Below are 25,928 nucleotides of genomic sequence, written 5' to 3'. Positions count from 1 at the left end.
GCAGAGCAATCTGTGATTAAGTGCCTTGCTCAAGGACACAACATGTTCCCTCGGCTGGGGCTCAAACTCACGACCTTCAGGTCGCTAGTCCAATGCCTTAACCACTTGGCCACGCGCCTGGGATTGGAGTTTTCTTACCAACCCTCGCGCACGACGGAGATTCTTCACACCCTTCTCCTGTGGCACGGGGGCCCGTTTGTCACCCTCCATATGGTAGGGTTTCCTCACCACCCCCATCCCACTCTGTGGTGCAGGGTTCCCTCAACCATCATCATTTCCTCTCTCTCTCCCCCTCCCCTTCCCGCTCCTTCAACCCCTCTCCCTCCCTCTACCCCTCCCTCAACCATCATTTCCTCTCTCTCTCTCTGTTCCCCTCCCTCAACCGTCATCATTTCCTCTCTGTCTCCCCCTCCCCCAACTCCCTCCACCTTACCCTCCCTCACCCCCTCCCTCCCTCTCTCCCCCCTCACCCTCCCTCCCTCTCCGTCTCTCCCCCCTCTCCCCAGGCTCTCCATGGGCAGCATCTCTCCGTGGAAGCATAGATCACTCTGACGGTTGGGGATCCCTCAGACACCGGAGCGAGCTCCCCCTCCCTGGATCTGACACCCTGACGTGCGCAGCTCCGAGAACCGCCGACCCGCAGGCGCTGTGGGCAGATGCAAACCCAAAGGAAATTCCACTTGACATGGCGCAGAGACGCCGCGTCAGGTTAGTGACACCCCTCCCCCCTCCTCTCCCCCCTCCTCTCCCCCCTCCTCTCCCCCCCTCCTCTCCCCCCTCCTCTCCCCCTCCTCTCCCCCCTCCCCTTCCTCATTCCCCCTCATTCTCCTTCCTCATTCCCCCTCCTCCTGCCCCCGTCCTCCTATATCCCCCTCATACACCTCCTCCTCCATTCTCCCCTCCAACCCCCCTTCATCCTCCCCTCTTCATTCCCCCCTCACCCTCCCCCTCCCCCTACCCCCTTCTCCCTCCCCATTACTCTATCCTCACCCTCCTGTTCCAACCCCCCAACCCGTGCTCCCCCAGCCTCTGTGACCCTCTGTCCTGTTGTAGGGAGATGATTCAGGCCATGAGCGCCTGCGACGGAAGCTGGAAGCAGTGGGAGGACACGCCCCGCAGATACTTGCAGCATCTCCAGAGGGATGTGCGCAATGCCCTCAGCTACATCGAGCCCTGGAGGAATTCACTCCGCGAGATCGAGGGTAGGCGAGTGTTCCTTTGTCCAACTGCAGACACAGTCACCAGTGTATTGGAGCAGAAAGATTCAGCAAGGTTGTCCAACGACACAGTGGATGGAGATCGGTTACAGATCTGGGTGGAGAAATGGCAGATGGAGTTTAACCTGGGCAAGTGTGAGTTCAGATTGTGCACAGAGATGTCGGTAGGTTAGGTGAGTAGACAAGGGGTGGAATACATTGTTGGTAAATGTGAGGTCATCCACTTTGGAAGGGAAAAAGGAAGATCAGATTATTATTGAAATGGTAAAAGATTGCACCATTGCAGAGGGACTTGGGAGTGCTTGTGCATGAATCACAGGAATTTGGTTTGCAGATACAGCAGGCTATCAAGAAGGCAAATGGGATGTTGGCCTTCATTGCTAGAGGGATTGAATTTAAGAGCAGGGAGGTTATGCTGCAACTGTACAGGGTACTGGTGAGGCTGCACCCGGAGTACTGTGTGCAGTTCTGGTCTCCTTACTTGAGGAAGGATATACTGGCTTTGGAGGGGAGGTTCACCAGGTTGATTCCAGAGATGAGGGTGTTGAACTATGAGGAGAGATTGAGTTGTCCTGGGACTGTACTCACTGGTGTTCAGAAAAAATCAGAAGAAATCTTCCAGAAACATAAAAATAATGAAAGTGATAGATAAGATAGAAGCAGAAAAGTTGTTTCCACTGATAAACAGACCTGGATGGAGATGTGGAGGGTGTAGAAGATTGCCGAAGGACACAGTGGTATAGAGATCGGTTCGAGATCTGGGTGGAGATGTGGATGTTGTAGAAGATTGTCCAAAGACACAGTAGACAGAGATCGGTTACAGATCTTGGTGGAGATGTGGATGGTGTACAAGAGTGCCCAAAGACACAGCGGGATAAGGATTGGTTACAGATCGGGGTGGAGATATGGATAGTATAGAACAGGGGTCCCCAACCTTTTTTGCACTGCGGACCGGTTTCATATTGACAATATTCTTGCGGACCAGCCGACTGGCGGGGTGGGGGGAGTGGGGGTAGGGTTGCTAACGTACAAAGGTAGCAGTCAAATACATTGTGTTTACCCCAAGAAAGACTCCAATGACAATGAAGCCTTGTGCGGGCACCAGTGTGCATGTGTGTGATTTTTTAAAAATCGTTTTTGGCGATTCTGTTCGGGGGGGGCGTTGGGAGTGTTAATCATGACTGGAATATAGGTGATAACTGCCTAATACACTCAATTTCGTTTCGAAAAGGGTTTATCTAACGAATTTAACATTAAACACACAGCACATATTTTCCTCACATGAATATAGTGATAAGTCAATTTTCAGGGGAGGACAGGGGAGCTTGAAGTAAGTGTTGAACGAGCTTCCAGCAGAAGTGGTTGAGGCAGGTTCGACATTATCATTTAAAGTTAAATTGGATAGGTATATGGACAGGAAAGGAATGGAGGGTTATGGGCTGAGTGCAGGTCGGTGGGACTAGGTGAGAGTAGCGTTTGGCACGGACTAGAAGGGCAGAGATGGCCTGTTTCCGTGCTGTAATTGTTAAATGGTTATATAAGTCAATAGCATCATAACATTTTAAGTAACGTTTGGATATTAAACACACAGCACGTATTTTCCTCGTATGAACATATAAAGTCATTGCAACGCACCAATATCGCTGAATCAGTGGGAGCCCTGGGCTTGTTTCTCTGCAACAAGACGGTCCTATCGAGGGGTGTTGGGAGACAGCGATACTCGAAGGGGGTTCCTTATGTCCAGTCTAATCCGCAGTTTAGTTTTTATTGCAGAGATATGATGTTGGAAATGGAAGCAACTTTTTTCAGTGCTTTCGTGGCTATCTCAGGATATTCAGCCTTGACTTTGATCCAGAACGCCGGCAGAGATGTTATGCCAAACATACTTTTCAGCCCGCCGTCAATTGCAAGCTCGAGGAGTTGATCTCCTTCCCGCGCTGACATGGATGACGCGCGGGTAATGAGCTCATGTGTGTTCAAGCTCAACAGTGGGTGTGACAGGGAATGAGGAAAGGTGCAGCTGACTCCTATCGCCAAATCATATCGTTTCCTCGCGGCCTGGTAGCGCATGCCTTGCTGCCCGGTGGTTGGGGACGGCTGGTATAGAAACTTGCCCACGGACACGGTGGAGATCGGTTTCAGATCTGGGTGGAGATGTGAATGGTATAGAAGATTGCCCAAGGACATACTGGATGCAGATCGGTTAGAGGTCTGGGTGGAGATGTGGATGGTGTAGAAGATTGTCCAATGACAACAGTGGATAGAGGTCGGTTACAGATGTGGGTGGAGATGTGGATGGTGTACAAGATTGTCCAATGACACAGTGGATGGAGATCGGTTACAGATCTGGGTGGAGGAATGGCAGATGGAGTTTAACCTGGGCAAGTGTGAGTTCAGATTGTGCACAGAGATGTCGATAGGTTAGGTGAGTAGACAAGGGATGGAATACATTGTTGGTAAATGTGAGGTCATCCACTTTGGAAGGGTAAAAGGAAGATCAGATTATTATTTAAATGGTAAAAGTTTGCACCATTGCAGAAGGACTTGGGAGTACTTGTGTATGAATCACAAAGGGCTGGTTTGCAGGTGCAGCGGGCTATTGAGAAGGGAAATGGCCTTGAGTGGAATTCAGAAAAAATGAGAGGAAATCTTCCAGAAACATAAAAATAATGGTACTGGTAACAGATCTAGGTGGAGATGTGAATGGTATAGAAGATTGCCCAAGGACACACTGGATGGAGATCGGTTCGAGATCTGGGTGGAGATGTGGATGGTGTAGAAGATTGTTCAAGGACACAGTAGGTAGAGATCGGTGACAGATCTGGGTGGAGAAATGGCAGATTGAGTTTAACCTGGGTAAGTGTGACGTGAAATTGTGCAGAGAGATATAGATTAGTTGGGTGAGTAGACAAGGGATGGAATACTTTGTTGGTAAATGTGAGGTCATCCACTTTGGAAGGGAAAAAGGAAGATCAGATTAGTATTTAAATAGTAAAAGATTGCACCATTGCAGAGTGGCTTGGGAGTGCTTGTACATGAATCAGGTTGAATTAATGCTTTTAAGATGATAGTTCTACCAAAATTCTTACATATGTTTCAGGCAGTTCTTTCCTTTGTTGCGAAAAGCTTTTTTGACAGAATAGACTCTAATTTTAAACAATATTTGGAATAACAAAAATCCTGGATTGAATGAACCCTTATTGCAGAAATTAAAAAAGGACAGTGGTTTGGCTTTGTAAAATTTTTGAATGTATTATTGGGCAACTAATATTCAATAATATACTTTTTTGATTCATTATTCAGACATACATGAATGTCCTTCATGGTTGGGTTTGGAGGAAAACTCGGTGAAAGGATTCTCTTTGGCCTCTTTACTGGGAGCTCCTCTTCCCTTTTCGTTTTCTAAGATTAGTAGACAAAACTTTAATCCCATTATTAAACATACATTAAGAATTTGGTTTCAGTTTGTAGATTTTTTGAGTTAAATAATTTTGTTCTTTCTAGTAATATCCATTTCAATTATTTTTTTAAACCATCAATTTTTGGATAAGCCCTTTTTAATTTGGAAAACCAAGGCAATAATAACTTTTTCAGATTTGTTTTTAGGGGATTGTGTAATGTCTTATTTTCAGTTAGTGGATAAATATGATTTATCTAATGTGCTCTTTTTTAGATATTTACAATTTAGGAATTTTTTACATGGTTTGCTGCCAAGTTACTCTTCTGCTTATCCACCTAATATGACAGATGCTCTCTTTCAGCTTAAACCACTTCAAAAAGGGTTGATAGCTATAATTTATAAACGGTTATTGGATTTACGAATGATATCTAATGATAAAATTAAACGTGCTTGGGAATTGGAATTTCAAGAGTCATTTTCAGATAATCAATGGAGTAAAATTTTTCATTTGGTTAATAACTCATCTATTTGTGCCCGTCATTCCCTGATACCGTTCAAGGTGGTGCATCAGGCCCATGTGTCAAAGGATAAACTAGCGCGTATTTTTTCCAACATCAATCCTATTTCTGACAGATGTAATATTGAGGTGGCCAATTTAGCTCCTATGTTTCGGTCTTGCATAAAGCTAGCAGGATGGAGATCGGTTACAGATCTGGGTGGAGATGTTAATGGTGTAAAAGGTTGCCCAAGGACATAGCAGTTTTGAGGTCAGTTACAGATATGGGTGGAGATGTGAATGTGTATAAGATTGCCCAAGGATACAGTGGATAGAGATCAATTACAGATCTGGGTGGAGATGTTGATGGTGTAGAAGATTGCCCAAGGACACAGCGGGCCAGAGATCTATGGAAATGAATAAGTAGTTTAATATTTAAATGGTTTTGGCTAGAAACATCGACTGTAATATTCCCCTTCACTGCTTCTGCCACCTGACCTTTGAGAGGGTGCAGAAGAGGTTCACCAGGATTCCAGCTGGATTAGGGCAGGAGCTGTAAGGAGATGTTGGACAAACCTGGGTTGTTTTCTCTGGAGTGACCGCGGCTGAGGGGAGATCTGAGAGAGGTTTATAAAATTACGAGAGGCGCAGATAGAGTAGACAGAGAGTATCTGTTTCCCCCGGGTGGGAATGTCTAATACCAGGGAGCAGGCATTTAAGCTGAAGGGCTTGGTTCAAAGGAGATATGACGGGCCAGTTTTGTTACAGAGAGAGGGGTGGGTGCATGCAATGTGCTGCCTGGGGTGGTGGTGGAGGCAGAAATGAGAGACACATTTAAGAGGCTGTTAGATAGACACATGGAGGGAGATGGACATTGTGTATGGGGAGCGGAGGGAGATGGACATTGTGTACGGGGAATGGAGGGAGATGGACATTGTGTACAGGGAATGGAGGGAGATGGACATTGTGTACGGGGAATGGAGGGAGATGGACATTGTGTATGGGGAATGGAGGGAGATGGACATTGTGTATGGGGAACGGAGGGAGATGGACATTGTGTACGGGGAACGGAGGGAGATGGACATTGTGTACGGGGAACGGAGGGAGATGGACATTGTGTATAGGGAACGGAGGGAGATGGACATTGTGTACGGGGAACGGAGGGAGATGGACATTGTGTACGGGGAACGGAGGGAGATGGACATTGTGTATGGGGAACGCAGGGAGATGGACGTTGTGTAGGGGAAACGGAGGGAGATGGACATTGTGTACGGGGAATGGAGGGAGATGGACATTGTGTATGTGGAATGGAGGGAGATGGACATTGTGTACAGGGAATGGAGGGAGATGGACATTGTGTACGGGGAATGGAGGGAGATGGACATTGTGTATGGGGAATGGAGGGAGATGGACATTGTGTACGGGGAACGGAGGGAGATGGACATTGTGTACGGGGAACGCAGGGAGATGGACATTGTGTACGGGGAATGGAGGGAGATGGACATTGTGTACAGGGAATGGAGGGAGATGGACATTGTGTACGGGGAATGGAGGGAGATGGACATTGTGTACGGGGAACGGAGGGAGATGGACATTGTGTACGGGGAACGGAGGGAGATGGACATTGTGTACAGGGAATGGAGGGAGATGGACATTGTGTATGTGGAATGGAGGGAGATGGACATTGTGTATGTGGAATGGAGGGAGATGGACATTGTGTATGGGGAATGGAGGGAGATGGACATTGTGTACGGGGAATGGAGGGAGATGGACATTGTGTACGGGGAACGGAGGGAGATGGACATTGCGTACGGGGAACGGAGGGAGATGGACATTGGGTACGGGGAACGGAGGGAGATGGACATTGTGTACGGGGAATGGAGGGAGATGGACATTGTGTATGGGGAATGGAGGGAGGTGGACATTGTGTACGGGGAACGGAGGGAGATGGACATTGTGTACGGGGAATGGAGGGAGATGGACATTGTGTACGGGGAACGGAGGGAGATGGACATTGTGTATGGGGAATGGAGGGAGATGGACATTGTGAACGGGGAATGGAGGGAGGTGGACATTGTGTACGGGGAATGGAGGGAGATGGACATTGTGTACGGGGAATGGAGGGAGATGGACATTGTGTATGGGGAACGGAGGGAGATGGACATTGTGTATGGGGAATGGAGGGAGATGGACATTGTGTACGGGGACTGGAGGGAGATGGACATTGTGTACGGGGAACGGAGGGAGATGGACATTGTGTACAGGGAATGGAGGGAGATGGACATTGTGTATGTGGAATGGAGGGAGATGGACATTGTGTACCGGGAATGGAGGGAGATGGACATTGTGAACGGGGAATGGAGGGAGATGGACATTGTGTATGGGGAATGGAGGGAGATGGACATTGTGTACGGGGAACGGAGGGAGATGGACATTGTGTACAGGGAACGGAGGGAGATGGACATTGTGTACGGGGAACGGAGGGAGATGGACATTGTGTACGGGGAATGGAGGGAGATGGACATTGTGTACGGGGAACGGAGGGAGATGGACATTGTGTATGGGGAACGGAGGGAGATGGACATTGTATACGGGGAATGGAGGGAGATGGACATTGTGTATGTGGAACGGAGTGAGATGGACATTGTGTACGGGGAACGGAGGGAGATGAACATTGTGTACGGGGAATGGAGGGAGATGGACATTGTGTACGGGGAACGGAGGGAGATGGACATTGTGTACGGGGAACGGAGGGAGATGGACATTGTGTAAGGGGAACGGAGGGAGATGGACATTGTGTACGGGGAACGGAGGGAGATGGACATTGTGTATGGGGAACGGAGGGAGATGGACATTGTGTACAGGGAACGGAGGGAGATGGACATTGTGTATGGGGAACGGAGGGAGATGGACATTGTGTAGCGGGAACGGAGGGAGATGGACATTGTGTACGGGGAATGGAGGGAGATGGACATTGTGTGTGGGGAACGGAGGGAGATGGACATTGTGTATGGGGAATGGAGGGAGATGGACATTGTGTATGGGCAATGGAGGGAGATGGACATTGTGTACGGGGAATGGAGGGAGATGGACATTGTGTACGGGGAACGGAGGGAGATGGACATTGTCTATGGGGAACGGAGGGAGATGGACATTGTGTACAGGGAATGGAGGGAGATGGACATTGTGTACGGGGAATGGAGGGAGATGGACATTGTGTACGGGGAATGGAGGGAGATGGACATTGTGTACAGGGAACGGAGGGAGATGGACATTGTGTATGGGGAACGGAGGGAGATGGACATTGTGTACGGGGAATGGAGGGAGATGGACATTGTGTATGGGGAATGGAGGGAGATGGACGTTGTGTACGGGGAACGGAGGGAGATGGACATTGTGTACAGGGAATGGAGGGAGATGGACATTGTGTACGGGGAACGGAGGGAGATGGACATTGTGGAGTGGAACAGAGGGAGATGGACATTGTGGAGTGGAACAGAGGGAGATGGACGTTGTGGAGTGGAACAGAGGGAGATGGACGTTGTGGAGTGGAACGGAGGGAGATGGACGTTGTGGAGTGGAACAGAGGGAGATGGACGTTGTGGGGAACGGAGGGAGATGGACATTGTGGAAGGGAACTGAGGGAGATCGTCCTTGTGGAGGGGAACGGAGGGAGATGGAGGTTGTGGAGGGGAATGGAGGGAGATGGATATTGTGAACGGGGAACGGAGGGAGATAGACATTGTGTACCGGGAACGGAGGGAGATGGACATTGTGGAGGGGAACGGAGGGAGATGGAGGTTGTGGAGGGGAACGGAGGGAGATGGACGTTGTGTATGGGGAACGGAGGGAGATGGACGTTGTGGAGGGGGACGGAGGGAGATGGACGTTGTGTATGGGGAACGGAGGGAGATGGACGTAGTGGAGGGGAACGGAAGGAGATGGACATTGTGTATGGGGAACAGAGGGAGATGGACATTGTGGAGTGGAACAGAGGGAGATGGACGTTGTGGGGAGCGGAGGGAGATGGATGTTGTGGAGGGGAATGGAGGGAGATGGACATTGTGTACGGGGAACGGAGGGAGATGGACGTTGTGTATGGGGAACGGAGGGAGATGGACGTTGTGGAGTGGGACGGAGGGAGATGGACGTTGTGTATGGGGAACGGAGGGAGATGGACGTAGTGGAGGGGAACGGAAGGAGATGGACATTGTGTATGGGGAACAGAGGGAGATGGACATTGTGGAGTGGAACAGAGGGAGATGGACGTTGTGGGGAGCGGAGGGAGATGGATGTTGTGGAGGGGAATGGAGGGAGATGGACATTGTGGAAGGGAACTGAGGGAGATCGTCCTTGTGGAGGGGAATGGAGGGAGATGGAGGTTGTGGAGGGGAATGGAGGGAGATGGATATTGCGGAGGGGAACGGAGGGAGATGGATATTGTGAACGGGGAATGGAGGGAGATGGACATTGTGTACGGGGAACGGAGGGAGATGGACATTGTGTACGGGGAACGGAGGGAGATGGACATTGTCTATGGGGAACGGAGGGAGATGGACATTGTGTACAGGGAATGGAGGGAGATGGACATTGTGTACGGGGAATGGAGGGAGATGGACATTGTGTACGGGGAATGGAGGGAGATGGACATTGTGTACGGGGAACGGAGGGAGATGGACATTGGGTACGGGGAACGGAGGGAGATGGACATTGGGTACGGGGAACGGAGGGAGATGGACATTGTGTATGGGGAGCGGAGGGAGATGGACATTGTGTACGGGGAATGGAGGGAGATGGACGTTGTGTAGGGGAAACGGAGGGAGATGGACATTGTGTACGGGGAATGGAGGGAGATGGACATTGTGTATGTGGAATGGAGGGAGATGGACATTGTGTATGGGGAACGGAGGGAGATGGACATTGTGTACAGGGAATGGAGGGAGATGGACATTGTGTACGGGGAATGGAGGGAGATGGACATTGTGTACGGGGAACGGAGGGAGATGGACATTGTGTACGGGGAATGGAGGGAGATGGACATTGTGTATGGGGAATGGAGGGAGATGGACATTGTGTATGGGGAACGGAGGGAGATGGACATTGTGTACGGGGAACGGAGGGAGATGGACATTGGGTACGGGGAACGGAGGGAGATGGACATTGGGTACGGGGAACGGAGGGAGATGGACATTGTGTACGGGGAACGGAGGGAGATGGACATTGTGTATGGGGAACGGAGGGAGATGGACATTGTGTATGGGGAGCGGAGGGAGATGGACATTGTGTACGGGGAATGGAGGGAGATGGACGTTGTGTAGGGGAAACGGAGGGAGATGGACATTGTGTACGGGGAATGGAGGGAGATGGACATTGTGTATGTGGAATGGAGGGAGATGGACATTGTGTATGGGGAACGGAGGGAGATGGACATTGTGTACAGGGAATGGAGGGAGATGGACATTGTGTACGGGGAATGGAGGGAGATGGACATTGTGTACGGGGAATGGAGGGAGATGGATATTGTGTACGGGGAACGGAGGGAGATGGACATTGTGGAGTGGAACAGAGGGAGATGGACGTTGTGGAGTGGAACAGAGGGAGATGGACGTTGTGGAGTGGAACGGAGGGAGATGGACGTTGTGGAGTGGAACAGAGGGAGATGGATGTTGTGGGGAACGGAGGGAGATGGACATTGTGGAAGGGAACTGAGGGAGATCGTCCTTGTGGAGGGGAACGGAGGGAGATGGAGGTTGTGGAGGGGAATGGAGGGAGATGGATATTGTGAACGGGGAACGGAGGGAGATAGACATTGTGTACCGGGAACGGAGGGAGATGGACATTGTGGAGGGGAACGGAGGGAGATGGAGGTTGTGGAGGGGAACGGAGGGAGATGGACGTTGTGTATGGGGAACGGAGGGAGATGGACGTTGTGGAGGGGGACGGAGGGAGATGGACGTTGTGTATGGGGAACGGAGGGAGATGGACGTAGTGGAGGGGAACGGAAGGAGATGGACATTGTGTATGGGGAACAGAGGGAGATGGACATTGTGGAGTGGAACAGAGGGAGATGGACGTTGTGGGGAGCGGAGGGAGATGGATGTTGTGGAGGGGAATGGAGGGAGATGGACATTGTGGAAGGGAACTGAGGGAGATCGTCCTTGTGGAGGGGAATGGAGGGAGATGGAGGTTGTGGAGGGGAATGGAGGGAGATGGATATTGTGGAGGGGAACGGAGGGAGATGGATATTGTGAACGGGGAATGGAGGGAGATGGACATTGTGTACGGGGAACGGAGGGAGATGGACATTGTGTACGGGGAGCGGAGGGAGATGGACATTGTGTACGGGGAATGGAGGGAGATGGACATTGTCTATGGGGAACGGAGGGAGATGGACATTGTGTACAGGGAATGGAGGGAGATGGACATTGTGTACGGGGAATGGAGGGAGATGGACATTGTGTACGGGGAATGGAGGGAGATGGATATTGTGTACGGGGAATGGAGGGAGATGGACATTGTGGAGGGGAATGGAGGGAGATGGAGGTTGTGGAAGGGAACTGAGGGAGATCGTCCTTGTGGAGGGGAACGGAGGGAGATGGATGTTGTGGAGGGGAATGGAGGGAGAAGGATATTGTGGAGGGGAATGGAGGGAGATGGAGGTTGTGGAGGGGAACGGAGGGAGATGGATGTTGTGGAGGGGAATGGAGGGAGAAGGATATTGTGGAGGGGAATGGAGGGAGATGGAGGTTGTGGAGGGGAACGGAGGGAGATGGATGTTGTGGAGGGGAATGGAGGGAGAAGGATATTGTGGAGGGGAATGGAGGGAGATGGAGGTTGTGGAAGGGAACTGAGGGAGATCGTCCTTGTGGAGGGGAACGGAGGGAGATGGATGTTGTGGAGGGGAATGGAGGGAGAAGGATATTGTGGAGGGGAATGGAAGGAGATGGAGGTTGTGGAGGGGAACGGAGGGAGATGGATGTTGTGGAGGGGAATGGAGGGAGAAGGATATTGTGGAGGGGAATGGAGGGAGATGGAGGTTGTGGAGGGGAGCGGAGGGAGATGGATGTTGTGGAGGGGAATGGAGGGAGAAGGATATTGTGGAGGGGAATGGAGGGAGATGGAGGTTGTGGAAGGGAACTGAGGGAGATCGTCCTTGTGGAGGGGAACGGAGGGAGATGGATGTTGTGGAGGGGAATGGAGGGAGAAGGATATTGTGGAGGGGAATGGAGGGAGATGGAGGTTGTGGAGGGGAACGGAGGGAGATGGATGTTGTGGAGGGGAATGGAGGGAGAAGGATATTGTGGAGGGGAATGGAGGGAGATGGAGGTTGTGGAGGGGAACGGAGGGAGATGGATGTTGTGGAGGGGAATGGAGGGAGAAGGATATTGTGGAGGGGAATGGAGGGAGATGGAGGTTGTGGAAGGGAACTGAGGGAGATCGTCCTTGTGGAGGGGAACGGAGGGAGATGGATGTTGTGGAGGGGAATGGAGGGAGAAGGATATTGTGGAGGGGAATGGAAGGAGATGGAGGTTGTGGAGGGGAACGGAGGGAGATGGATGTTGTGGAGGGGAATGGAGGGAGAAGGATATTGTGGAGGGGAATGGAGGGAGATGGAGGTTGTGGAGGGGAACGGAGGGAGATGGATGTTGTGGAGGGGAATGGAGGGAGAAGGATATTGTGGAGGGGAATGGAGGGAGATGGAGGTTGTGGAAGGGAACTGAGGGAGATCGTCCTTGTGGAGGGGAACGGAGGGAGATGGATGTTGTGGAGGGGAATGGAGGGAGAAGGATATTGTGGAGGGGAATGGAGGGAGATGGAGGTTGTGGAGGGGAACGGAGGGAGATGGACATTGTGGAGGGGAACGGAGGGAGATGGATGTTGTGTACGGGGAATGGAGGGAGATGGACATTGTGGAGGGGAATGGAGGGAGATGGAGGTTGTGGAGGGGAACGGAGGGAGATGGACATTGTGTACGGGGAACGGAGGGAGATGGAGGTTGTGGAGGGGAATGGAGGGAGAAGGATATTGTGTGGCCCTACAGCATTCATTTGGGTCTCTCACAGAGCCATCGAGCCTGTTTCTGTGCTGTATGTTGTTGTGACCCGGTCACCTTGATGGTAAACCCACTCTAACTCCCTGTCCACAGGCCATTTCGGGACAGGCATCCGTTCCTACTTCAGCATCCACCGCTTCCTGATTGCCCTGAACTTCTGCGTCTCTCTGCTGCTCTTCGCTCTGGTAGTCACCCCCGTCATCATCTACACAACCAAGCAGTCTTCTGACGCTGTGAGCCCCCTGGGTATGTCCTGTCTCTGAGGGGGAGGTGTGAGAGAGTGTGTCGAGTTTCAGTAGGGTGGGATGTTGCCTCGTCTAACCTTTCCGTCTCACACAGCCTCCATTGTTCTATCATCCCTCCAAGAGCCTCTTCAATGTCCTTCATGTATCTGCCTTTACCACCACCCTGTCAGGGTATTCCACGCCCCCAGCGGAATAAAAACTACTTCTGACATCGCCCCACCCCCCAAAGTGAATCACTTCCCACTTTTCCATCTGTCACTTCTCAGCCCAGCTCTACTTTTTAATTATTGTGAGATATAGCAGCATAACCAGCCCCTCCTTATTTACAGATATGGCCAGTAACTGGCCCTTCTGACCCAATGAACCCACAGTCCAGTTACTCCCACGTGACCAGTTAATGTGTTAACGTGACACTTGAGAGGAAACCCACACACTCTCAATCTCCTTACGTACAGCGACGGGAATTGAACCTGCGTCGCTGGTGCTGTAAAGCGTTATGCTAATCATGAAGGACTCAGAATCGGGTTTAATATCACTGACACATGACATTTATTGACTTTTGGCAGTAGTATTTTGGCATACGTAAATTACTGTACACATATTACCATACCTACATTACCATAGGTAAATTGCTGTACGTAGATTACCATACACACATGACCATATATTATGGTACATAAATTACTGTATATTACTGCACATACATAATAAAACTTTTAAATTACAATAAGAAATACTTGCAGATATGTAGATATTGTAATTAATTAAGTAGTGCAGAAAGAGAGTGAAAAAAAAAAGGAAATAAATAGTTTGTAGTGTCCATGGGTTTAATGTCCATTCAGAAATCGATGGCAAAGGGGAAGAAGCTGTTCCTGAATCACTGAGTGAGTGTCTTCAGGCTCCTGTACCTCCTCCCTGATGGGAACAATGAGAAGAGGGCATGTCCTGGGTGTTGGGGGTCCTCAATGAAGGATATTGCCTTCTGAAGATGTCCCCAATGCTGGGGAGGCGAGTGCCCATGATGAGTTTACAACTTTCTGCAGCCTTTTCCAGTCCTGTGCAGTGGTCCCTCCGTCCCAGACTGTGAAGCAGCCAGTCAGAATGCCCTCCACCGTACATCTGTAGAAATTTGTGAGGGTCTTTGGTGACATTCCAAGTCTCCCTAAACACTTCTCAAACTCCAAATAGGATGTAGCCGCTGTCTTGCGTTCTTTGTAGCTGCATTGATAGGTTGGGATGTTGACACCCGGAACGAGAAACTGCTCACCCTTTCCACTTCTGATCCCTCGATGAGGACTGGTGTATGTTCCCTCAAGTTCCCCTGCCTGCAGTCCAGTCAATCCCTTGCTCTTACTGACGCTGAGTACGAGGGGGTTGTTATGACACCCCTTGACCAGCTGATCTATCTTGCTCCTGTAAGCCTTCTCATCTGAAAGTGTGTGAACAGCAAATTCATTGGCAGATTTGTAGATGTCATTTGAACCCTGCCTAGCCACACAGTCACGGGTGTAGAGAGCTGGACTGTGGGATAAACTGCCCTGCACCCTGTCAGTGTCCCATCGTAACCCACGACAACCTTGTACACCGTCCACAACTCCACAAACCTTTCTGCTGCCCTCTCACCTCTCCCCACGCACTGTCCTGACCTTTGTGCTGCCCTCTCACCTCTCCCCACGCACTGTCCTGACCTTTGTGCTGCCCTCTCACCTCTCCCCACGCACTGTCCTGACCTTTGTGCTACCCTCTCACCTCTCCCCACGCACTGTCCTGACCTTTGTGCTGCCCTCTCACCTCTCCCCACGCACTGTCCTGACCTTTGTGCTGCCCTCTCACCTCTCCCCACGCACTGTCCTGACCTTTGTGCTGCCCTCTCACCTCTCCCCACGCACTGTCCTGACCTTTGTGCTGCCCTTTCACCTCTCCCCACGCACTGTCCTGACCTTTGTGCTGCCCTCTCACCTCTCCCCACGCACTGTCCTGACCTTTGTGCTGCCCTCTCACCTCTCCCCACGCACTGTCCTGACCTTTGTGCTGCCCTCTCACCTCTCCCCACGCACTGTCCTGACCTTTGTGCTGCCCTCTCACCTCTCCCCACGCACTGTCCTGACCTTTGTGCTACCCTCTCACCTCTCCCCACGCACTGTCCTGACCTTTCTGCTGCCCTCTCACCTCTCCCCACGCACTGTCCTGACCTTTGTGCTACCCTCTCACCTCTCCCCACGCACTGTCCTGACCTTTGTGCTGCCCTCTCACCTCTCCCCACGCACTGTCCTGACCTTTGTGCTGCCCTCTCACCTCTCCCCACGCACTGTCCTGGGTTTCCGAGAGGATTTTCCCTCCTCCCCAGTTGATCTTGGGGAGGGAAGGAGTGCTGAATTTTGGAGGGTGGGACTCTCCCTCTCTGCAACTCGTCAGTCTCTCTGCTCCCGTTTCAGACACTCCATTACCTCCGGGAAACTGCAGCCGATATGATTACAGAAACCCTGGGCTTGTCAGCTTCTACGAGATAATCTTGGATCTCCTCTCTGGGACGGTATGTCACTGCAAAGACTCCAGTTCCCTGCACTCCCTCACACTGATTCCTCACGACCTCCGGGAGATTGTCACAGAGTGTCCCGGACAGACACAGGGTGGTAATGAAGGTGTACGGTCGGGACGTAGAGTCCAAGAGTTGGGAAGCTCTGTAAAAGTCTGTGGTCGCCCCATTACAGGAAGGGTGGGGGGGCGTTGGAGAGGGGGCAGACGACGTTCACCAGGGTGCTGCCTGGATTAGAGGCTGTGAGCTACGAGGAGAGGGTGGACAAACTTGGGTTGTTTTCTCTGGAGTGACAGAGGCTGAGGGGAGATCTGAGAGAGGTTTATAAGATTACGAGAGGCACAAGGCACAGATGGAGGACACGGGTGAGGGAGGGGTTTGAACAGGAGGGGGAGTGTAGGGGTTACAGAGACAGGGAGGTGGTGAGGGAGGAGTTTGAACAGGAGGGGGGAGTGTAGGGGTTACAGAGATAGGGAGGGGGTGAGGGAGGGGTTTGAACTGGAGCAGGGTGTGTAGGGGTTACAGAGATAGGGAGGGGGTGAGGGAGGGGTTTGAACAGGAGGGGGGAGTGTAGGGGTTACAGAGATAGGGAGGGGGTGAGGGATGGATTTGAACTGGAGGAGGGTGTGTAGGGGTTACAGAGATAGGGAGGGGGTGAGGGAGGGGTTTGAACAGGAGGGGGGAGTGTAGGGGTTACAGAGATAGGGAGGGGGTGAGGGAGGGGTTTGAACAGGAGGGGGGAGTGTAGGGGTTACAGAGTTAGGAAGGGGGTGAGGGAGGTGTTTGAACAGGAGGGGGAGTGCAGGGGTTACAGAGATAGTGAGGGGGTGAAGGAGGGGTTTGAGCAGGAGGGGGAGTGTAGGGTTACAGAGATAGGGAGGGGGTGAGGGAGGGGTTTGAGCAGGAGGGGGGAGTGTGGGGGTTACAGAGATAGGGAGGGGGTGAGGGAGGGGTTTGAACAGGAGGGGGGAGTGCAGGGGTTACAGAGATAGGGAGGGGGTGGGAGGGGTTTGAACAGGAGGGGGGAGTGCAGGGGTTACAGAGATAGGGAGGGGGTGAGGGAGGGGTTTGAGCAGGAGGGGGAGTACAGGGGTTACAGAGATAGAGAGGGGGTGAGGGAGGGGTTTGAACAGGAGGGGGGAGTGCACGGGTTACAGAGATAGGGAGGGGTGAGGGAGGGGTTTGAACAGGAGGGGGGAGTGCAGGGGTTACAGAGATAGGGAGAGGGTGTGGGAGGGGTTTGAGCAGGAGGGGGAGTGTACGGTTACAGAGATAGGGAGGGGGTGAGGGAGGGGTTTGAACAGGAGGGGGGAGTGCAGGGGTTACAGAGATAGGGAGGGGTTTGAACAGGACGGGGGAGTGTAGCGGTTACAGAGATAGGGAGGGGGTGAGGGAGGGGTTTGAACAGGAGGGGGGAGTGTAGTGGTTACAGAGATAGGGAGGGGGTGAGGGAGGGGTTTCAACAGGAGGGGGGAGTGTAGTGTTAACAGAGATAGGGAGGGGGTGAGGGAGGGGTTTGAACAGGAGGGGGGAGTGCAGGGGTTACAGAGATATGGAGGGGGTGAGGGAGGGGTTTGAACAGGAGGGGGGAGTGTCGGGGTTACAGAGACAGGGAGGGGTTTGAACAGGAGGGGGGAGTGCAGGGGTTACAGAGATAGGGAGGGGGTGAGGGAGGGGTTTGAACAGCAGGGGGGAGTGCAGGGGTTACAGAGATAGGGAGGGGGTGAGGGAGGGGTTTGACAGGAGGGGGGAGTGTCGGGGTTACAGAGATAGTGAGGGGGTGAGGGAGGGGTTTGAACAGGAGGGGGAGTGCAAAGGTTACAGAGATAGGGAGGGGGTGAGGGAGGGGTTTGAACAGGAGGGGGGAGTGTAGGGGTTACAGAGATAGGGAGGTGGGAGGGAGAGGTTTGAACAGGAGGGGGGAGTGTTGGGGTTACAGAGATAGGGAGGGGGTGAGGGAGGGGTTTGAACAGGAGGGGGGAGTGTAGGGGTTACAGAGATAGGGAGGTGGGAGGGAGAGGTTTGAACAGGAGGGGGGAGTGTTGGGGTTACAGAGATAGGGAGGGAGTGAGGGAGGGGTTTGAACAGGAGGGGGAGTGTAGGGGTTACAGAGATAGGGAGGGGGTGAGGGAGGGGTTTCACACAGCAGGGGGGAGTGCAGGGGTTACAGAGATATGGAGGGGGTGAGGGAGGGGTGTGAACAGGAGGGGGGAGTGTCGGGGTTACAGAGATAGGGAGGGGTTTGAACAGGAGGGGGGAGTGCAGGGGTTACAGAGATATGGAGGGGGTGAGGGAGGGGTTTGAACAGGAGGGGGGAGTGTCGGGGTTACAGAGACAGGGAGGGGTTTGAACAGGAGGGGGGAGTGCAGGGGTTACAGAGATAGGGAGGGGGTGAGGGAGGGGTTTGAACAGCAGGGGGGAGTGCAGGGGTTACAGAGATAGGGAGGGGGTGAGGGAGGGGTTTGACAGGAGGGGGGAGTGTCGGGGTTACAGAGATAGTGAGGGGGTGAGGGAGGGGTTTGAACAGGAGGGGGAGTGCAAAGGTTACAGAGATAGGGAGGGGGTGAGGGAGGGGTTTGAACAGGAGGGGGGAGTGTAGGGGTTACAGAGATAGGGAGGTGGGAGGGAGAGGTTTGAACAGGAGGGGGGAGTGTTGGGGTTACAGAGATAGGGAGGGGGTGAGGGAGGGGTTTGAACAGGAGGGGGGAGTGTAGGGGTTACAGAGATAGGGAGGTGGGAGGGAGAGGTTTGAACAGGAGGGGGGAGTGTTGGGGTTACAGAGATAGGGAGGGAGTGAGGGAGGGGTTTGAACAGGAGGGGGAGTGTAGGGGTTACAGAGATAGGGAGGGGGTGAGGGAGGGGTTTCAACAGCAGGGGGGAGTGCAGGGGTTACAGAGATATGGAGGGGGTGAGGGAGGGGTGTGAACAGGAGGGGGGAGTGTCGGGGTTACAGAGATAGGGAGGGGGTGAGGGAGGGGTTTGAACAGGAGGGGGGAGTGTAGGGGTTACAGAGATAGGGAGGGGGTGAGGGAGGTGTTTGAACAGGAGGGGGAGTGCAGGGGTTACAGAGATAGTGAGGGGGTGAGGGAGGGGTTTGAGCAGGAGGGGGAGTGTAGGGTTACAGAGATATGGAGGGGGTGAGGGAGGGGTGTGAACAGGAGGGGGGAGTGTCGGGGTTACAGAGATAGGGAGGGGGTGAGGGAGGGGTTTGAACAGGAGGGGGGAGTGTAGGGGTTACAGAGATAGGAAGGGGGTGAGGGAGGTGTTTGAACAGAAGGGGGAGTGCAGGGGTTACACAGATAGTGAGGGGGTGAGGGAGGGGTTTGACCAGGAGGGGGAGTGTAGGGTTACAGAGATAGGGAGGGGGTGAGGGAGGGGTATGAACAGCAGAGGGGTGTGTAGGGGTTACAGAGATAGGGAGGGGGTGAGGGAGGGGTTTGAGCAGGAGGGGGGAGTCTGGGGGTTACAGAGATAGGGAGGGGATGAGGGAGGGGTTTGAACAGGAGGGGGAGTGTAGGGGTTACAGAGATAGGGAGCGGGTGAGGGAGGGGTTTGAACAGGAGGGGGGAGTGTAGGGGTTACAGAGATAGGGAGGTGGGAGGGAGCGGTTTGAACAGGAGGGGGGAGTGTTGGGGTTACAGAGATAGGGAGGGAGTGAGGGAGGGGTTTGAACAGAAGGGGGGTGTGTAGGGGTTACAGAGATAGGGAGGGGGTGAGGGAGGGGTTTGAGCAGGGGGGGAGTGCAGGGGTTACAGAGATAGTGAGGGGGTGAGGGAGGGGTTTGAACAGGAGGGGGGAGTGCACGGGTTACAGAGATAGGGAGGGGGTGAGGGAGGGGTTTGAACAGGAGGGGGGAGTGTCGGGGTTACAGAGATAGGGAGGGGTTTGAACAGGAGGGGGGAGTGTCGGGGTTACAGAGATAGGGAGGGGTTTGAACAGGAGGGGGGAGTGTCGGGGTTACAAAGATAGGGAGGGGTTTGAACAGGAGGGGGGAGTGTCGGGGTTACAGAGATAGGGAGGGGGTGAGGGAGGGGTTTGAACAGGAGAGGGGAGTGCAGGTGTTACAGAGATAGGGACGGGGTGAGGGAGGGGTTTGAACAGGAGGGGGGAGTGCAGGGGTTACAGAGATAGGGAGGGGATGAGGGAGGGGTTTGAACAGGAGGGGGGAGTGCAGGGGTTACAGAGATAGGGAGGGGGTGAGGGAGGGGTTTAAACAGGAGGTGGGAGTGTCGGGGTTACAGAGATTGGGCGGGGTTTGAACAGGAGGGGGGAGTGTCAGGGTAACAGAGATAGGGAGGGGTTTCAACAGGAGGGGGGAGTGTCGGGGTTACAGAGATAGGGGGTGAGGGAGGGGTTTGAGCAGGAGGGGGAAGTGTAGGGGATAGAGAGATAGGGAGGGGGTGAGGGAGGGGTTTGAACAGGAGGGGGGAGTGTAGGGGTTACAGAGATAGGGAGGGGATGAGGGAGGGGTTTGAACAGGAGGGGGAGTGTAGGGGTTAAAGAGTTAGGGAGGGGGTGAGGGAGGGGTTTGAACAGACGGACAGGGAGTGCAGGGGTTACAGAGATAGTGAGGGGAGAGGGAGGGGTTTGAACAGGAGGGGGGAGTGTAGGGGTTACAGACATAGGGAGGGGGTGAGGGAGGGGTTTGAACAGGAGGGGGGAGTGCAGGGGTTACAGAGATAGGGAGGGGGTGAGGGAGGGGTTTGAACAGGAGGGGGGAGTGCAGGGGTTACAGAGATAGGGAGGGGATGAGGGAGGGGTTTGAACAGGAGGGGGGAGTGCAGGGGTTACAGAGATAGGGAGGGGTTTGAACAGGAGGGGGGAGTGTAGCGGTTACAGAGATAGGGAGGGGGTGAGGGAGGGGTTTGAACAGGAGGGGGGAGTGTAGCGGTTACAGAGATAGGGAGGGGGTGAGGGAGGGGTTTGAACGGGAGGGGGGAGTGTAGGGGTTACAGAGATAGGGAGGGGGTGAGGGAGGGGTTTGAACAGGAGGGGGAGTGTAGGGGTTACAGAGATAGGGAGGGGGTGAGGGAGGGGTTTGAACAGGAGGGGGAGTGTAGGGGTTACAGAGATAGGGAGGGGGTGAGGGAGGGGTTTGAACAGGAGGGGGGAGTGCAGGGGTTACAGAGATAGGGAGGGGTTTGAACAGGAGGGGGGAGTGTAGGGGTTACAGAGATAGGGAGGGGGTGAGGGAGGGGTTTGAACAGGAGGGGGGAGTGTAGGTTTTACAGAGATAGGGAGGGGGTGAGGGAGGGGTTTGAGCAGGAGGGGGGAGTGTGGGGGTTACAGAGATAGGGAGGGGATGAGGGAGGGGTTTGAACAGGAGGGGGAGTATAGGGGTTAAAGAGTTAGGGAGGGGTTTGAACAGACGGACAGGGAGTGCAGGGGTTACAAAGATAGTGAGGGGGTGAGGGAGGGGTTTGAACAGGGGGGGGAGTGCAGGGGTTACAGAGATAGGGAGGGGGTGGGAGGGGTTTGAACAGGAGGGGGGAGTGCAGGGGTTACAGAGATAGGGAGGGGGTGAGGGAGGGGTTTGAGCAGGAGGGGGAGTGCAGGGGTTACAGAGATAGTGAGGGGGTGAGGGAGGGGTTTGAACAGGAGGGGGGAGTGCACGGGTTACAGAGATAGGGAGGGGTGAGGGAGGGGTTTGAACAGGAGGGGGGAGTGCAGGGGTTACAGAGATAGGGAGAGGGTGTGGGAGGGGTTTGAGCAGGAGGGGGAGTGTACGGTTACAGAGATAGGGAGGGGGTGAGGGAGTGGTTTGAACAGGAGGGGGGAGTGCAGGGGTTACAGAGATAGGGAGGGGTTTGAACAGGAGGGGGGAGTGTAGCGGTTACAGAGATAGGGAGGGGGTGAGGGAGGGGTTTGAACAGGAGCGGGGAGTGTAGTGGTTACAGAGATAGGGAGGGGGTAAGGGAGGGGTTTGAACAGGAGGGGGGAGTGTAGTGGTTACAGAGATAGGGAGGGGGTAAGGGAGGGGTTTGAACAGGAGGGGGAGTGTAGGGGTTACAGAGACAGGGAGGTGGTGAGGGAGGAGTTTGAACAGGAGGGGGGAGTGTCGGGGTTACAGAGATAGGGAGGGGTTTGAACAGGAGGGGGGAGTGCAGCGGTTACAGAGATAGGGAGGGGGTGAGGGAGGGGTTTGAACAGCAGGGGGGAGTGCAGGGGTTACAGAGATAGGGAGGGGGTGAGGGAGGGGTTTGACAGGAGGGGGGAGTGTCGGGGTTACAGAGATAGTGAGGGGGTGAGGGAGGGGTTTGAACAGGAGGGGGAGTGCAGGGGTTACAGAGATAGGGAGGGGGTGAGGGAGGGGTTTGAACAGGAGGGGGGAGTGTAGGGGTTACAGAGATAGGGAGGTGGGAGGGAGAGGTTTGTACAGGAGGGGGGAGTGTTGGGGTTACAGAGATAGGGAGGGAGTGAGGGAGGGGTTTGAACAGGAGGGGGAGTGTAGGGGTTACAGAGATAGGGAGGGGGTGAGGGAGGGGTTTGAACAGCAGGGGGGAGTGCAGGGGTTACAGAGATATGGAGGGGGTGAGGGAGGGGTGTGAACAGGAGGGGGGAGTGTCGGGGTTACAGAGATAGGGAGGGGGTGAGGGAGGGGTTTGAACAGGAGGGGGGAGTGTAGGGGTTACAGAGATAGGGAGGGGGTGAGGGAGGTGTTTGAACAGGAGGGGGAGTGCAGGGGTTACAGAGATAGTGAGGGGGTGAGGGAGGGGTTTGAGCAGGAGGGGGAGTGTAGGGTTACAGAGATATGGAGGGGGTGAGGGAGGGTGTGAACAGGAGGGGGGAGTGTCGGGGTTACAGGGATAGGGAGGGGTTTGAACAGGAGGGGGGAGTGTCGGGGTTACAGAGATAGGGAGGGGGTGAGGGAGGGGTTTGAACAGGAGGGGGGAGTGTAGGGGTTACAGAGATAGGAAGAGGGTGAGGGAGGTGTTTGAACATAAGGGGGAGTGCAGGGGTTACACAGATAGGGAGGGGGTGAGGGAGGGGTTTGAACAGGAGGGGGGAGTGTAGTGGTTACAGAGATAGGGAGGGGGTAAGGGAGGGGTTTGAACAAGAGGGGGGAGTGTAGTGGTTACAGAGATAGGGAGGGGGTAAGGGAGGGGTTTGAACAGGAGGGGGAGTTGTAGGGGTTACAGAGACAGGGAGGTGGTGAGGGAGGAGTTTGAACAGGAGGGGGGAGTGTCGGGGTTACAGAGATAGGGAGGGGTTTGAACAGGAGGGGGGAGTGGCAGCGGTTACAGAGATAGGGAGGGGGTGAGGGAGGGGTTTGGACAGCAGGGGGGAGTGCAGGGGTTACAGAGATAGGGAGGGGGTGAGGAGGGGTTTGACAGGAGGGGGGAGTGTCGGGGTTACAGAGATAGTGAGGGTGGTGAGGGAGGGGTTTGAACAGGAGGGGGAGTGCAGGGGTTACAGAGATAGGGAGGGGGTGAGGGAGGGGTTTGAACAGGAGGGGGGAGTGTAGGGGTTACAGAGATAGGGAGGTGGGAGGGAGCGGTTTGAACAGGAGGGGGGAGTGTTGGGGTTACAGAGATAGGGAGGGAGTGAGGGAGGGGTTTGAACAGGAGAGGGAGTGTACGGGTTACAGAGATAGGGAGGGGGTGAGGAGGAGGGTTTGAACAGCAGGGGGGAGTGCAGGGGTTACAGAGATATGGAGGGGGCGAGGGAGGGGTGTGAACAGGAGGGGGAGTGTTGGGGTTACCGAGATAGGGAGGGGGTGAGGGAGGGGTTTGAACAGGAGGGGGGCGTGTAGGGGTTACAGAGATAGGGAGGGGGTGAGGGAGGTTGTTTGAACAGGAGGGGGAGTGCAGGGGTTACAGAGGATAGTGAGGGGGTGAGGGAGGGGTTTGAGCAGGAGGGGGAGTGTAGGGTTACAGAGATATGGAGGGGGTGAGGGAGGGGTGTGAACAGGAGGGGGGAGTGTCGGGGTTACAGGGATAGGGAGGGGTTTGAACAGGAGGGGGGAGTGTCGGGGTTACAGAGATAGGGAGGGGGTGAGGGAGGGGTTTGAACAGGAGGGGGGAGTGTAGGGGTTACAGAGATAGGAAGGGGGTGAGGGAGGTGTTTGAACAGAAGGGGAGTGCAGGGGTTACACAGATAGTGAGGGGGTGAGGGAGGGGTTTGAGCAGGAGGGGGAGTGTAGGGTTACAGAGATAGGAGGGGGTGAGGGAGGGGTATGAACAGCAGAGGGGTGTGTAGGGGTTACAGAGATAGGGAGAGGGGTGAGGGAGGGGTTTGAGCAGGAGGGGGGAGTGTGGGGGTTACAGAGATAGGGAGGGGATGAGGGAGGGGTTTGAACAGGAGGGGGAGTGTAGGGGTTACAGAGATAGGGAGGGGGTGAGGGAGGGGGTTTGAACAGGAGGGGGGAGTGTAGGGGTTACAGAGATAGGGAGGTGGGAGGGAGCGGGTTTGAACAGGAGGGGGGAGTGTTGGGGTTACAGAGATAGGGAGGGAGTGAGGGAGGGGTTTGACCAGAAGGGGGGAGTGTAGGGGTTACAGAGATAGGCAGGGGGTGAGGGAGGGGTTTGAACAGCAGGGGGGAGTGCAGGGGTTACAGAGATATGGAGGGGGTGAGGGAGGGGGTTTGAACAGGAGGGGGGAGTGTCGGGGTTACAGAGATAGGGAGGGGTTTGAACAGGAGGGGGGAGTGTCGGGGTTACAGAGATAGGGAGGGGGTGAGGGAGGGGTATGAACAGCAGAGGGGTGTGTAGGGGTTACAGAGATCAGGGAGGGGGTGAGTGAGGGGTTTGAGCAGGAGGGGGGAGTGTGGGGGTTACAGAGATAGGGAGGGGATGAGGGAGGGGTTTGAACAGGAGGGGGAGTATAGGGGTTAAAGAGTTACGGAGGGGGTGAGGGAGGGGTTTGAAACAGACGGACAGGGAGTGCAGGGGTTACAAAGATAGTGAGGGGGGTGAGGGAGGGGTTTGAACAGGAGAGGGGTGTGTAGGGGTTACAGAGATAGGGAGGGGGTGAGGGAGGGGTTTGAGCAGGAGGGGGAGTGCAGGGGTTACAGAGATAGTGAGGGGGTGAGGGAGGGGTTTGAACAGGAGGTGGGAGTGCACGGGTTACAGAGATAGGGAGGGGGTGAGGGAGGGGTTTGAACAGGAGGGGGGGAGTGTCGGGGTTACAGAGATAGGAGGGGTTTTGAACAGGAGGGGGAGTGCAGGGGTTACAGAGATAGGAGGGGTTTGAACAGGAGGGGGGAGTGTAGCGGTTACAGAGATAGGGAGGGGGTGAGGGAGGGGTTTGAACAGGAGGGGGAGTGTAGCGGTTACAGAGATAGGGAGGGGGTGAGGGAGGGGTTTGAAACGGGAGGGGGGGAGTGTAGGGGTTACAGCGATAGGGAGGGGGTGAGGGAGGGGTTTGAACAGGAGGGGGAGTGTAGGGGTTACAGAGATAGGCGAGGGGGTGAGGGAGGGGTTTGAACAGGAGGGGGAGTGTAGGGGTTACAGAGATAGGGAGGGGGTGAGGGAGGGGTTTGAACAGGAGGGGGGCGTGTAGGGGTTACAGAGATAGGGAGGGGGTGAGGGAGGGATTTGAACCGGAGGGGGGAGTGCAGGGGTTACAGAGATAGGGAGGGGTTTGAACAGGAGGGGGGAGTGTAGGGGTTACAGAGATAGGGAGGGGTGAGGGAGGGGTTTGAACAGGAGGGGGGAGTGTAGGTTTTCCAGAGATAGGGAGGGGGTGAGGGAGGGGTGTTGAGCAGGAGGGGGGAGTGTGGGGTTACAGAGATAGGGAGGGGATGAGGGAGGGGTTTGAACAGGAGGGGGAGTATAGGGGTTAAAGAGTTAGGGAGGGGTTTGAACCAGACGGACAGGGAGTGCAGGGGTTACAAAGATAGTGAGGGGGTGAGGGGAGGGGTTTGAACAGGGGGGGGAGTGCAGGGGTTACAGAGATAGGGAGGGGGTGGGAGGGGTTTGAACAGGAGGGGGGAGTGCAGGGGTTACAGAGATAGGGAGGGGGTGAGGGAGGGGTTTGAGC

General features: G+C 54.4%; 1 protein-coding gene across 1 annotated transcript in view; it reads left to right on the top strand.

The window, feature by feature from the left end:
- The window catches only part of LOC140190183 (uncharacterized), a 73,699-nt gene that overhangs the window by 2,293 nt on the left and 45,478 nt on the right, over nt 1–25,928 (top strand). The window contains exons 3-6 of the mRNA XM_072246696.1: nt 507–708; nt 1,054–1,202; nt 13,260–13,412; nt 15,847–16,044. Of these exons, the coding sequence (XP_072102797.1) occupies nt 507–708; nt 1,054–1,202; nt 13,260–13,412; nt 15,847–16,044 (702 nt within the window). The remainder of the gene's footprint in view (nt 1–506; nt 709–1,053; nt 1,203–13,259; nt 13,413–15,846; nt 16,045–25,928) is intronic.

The sequence above is a fragment of the Mobula birostris genome, chromosome 29, assembly GCF_030028105.1.
Source record: "Mobula birostris isolate sMobBir1 chromosome 29, sMobBir1.hap1, whole genome shotgun sequence".
In the NCBI taxonomy this organism is placed as follows: Eukaryota; Metazoa; Chordata; class Chondrichthyes; order Myliobatiformes; family Myliobatidae; genus Mobula; species Mobula birostris.
The sequence above is the reverse complement of the archived record's forward strand: the minus strand, read 5'-3'. Positions and strand labels throughout refer to the sequence as shown.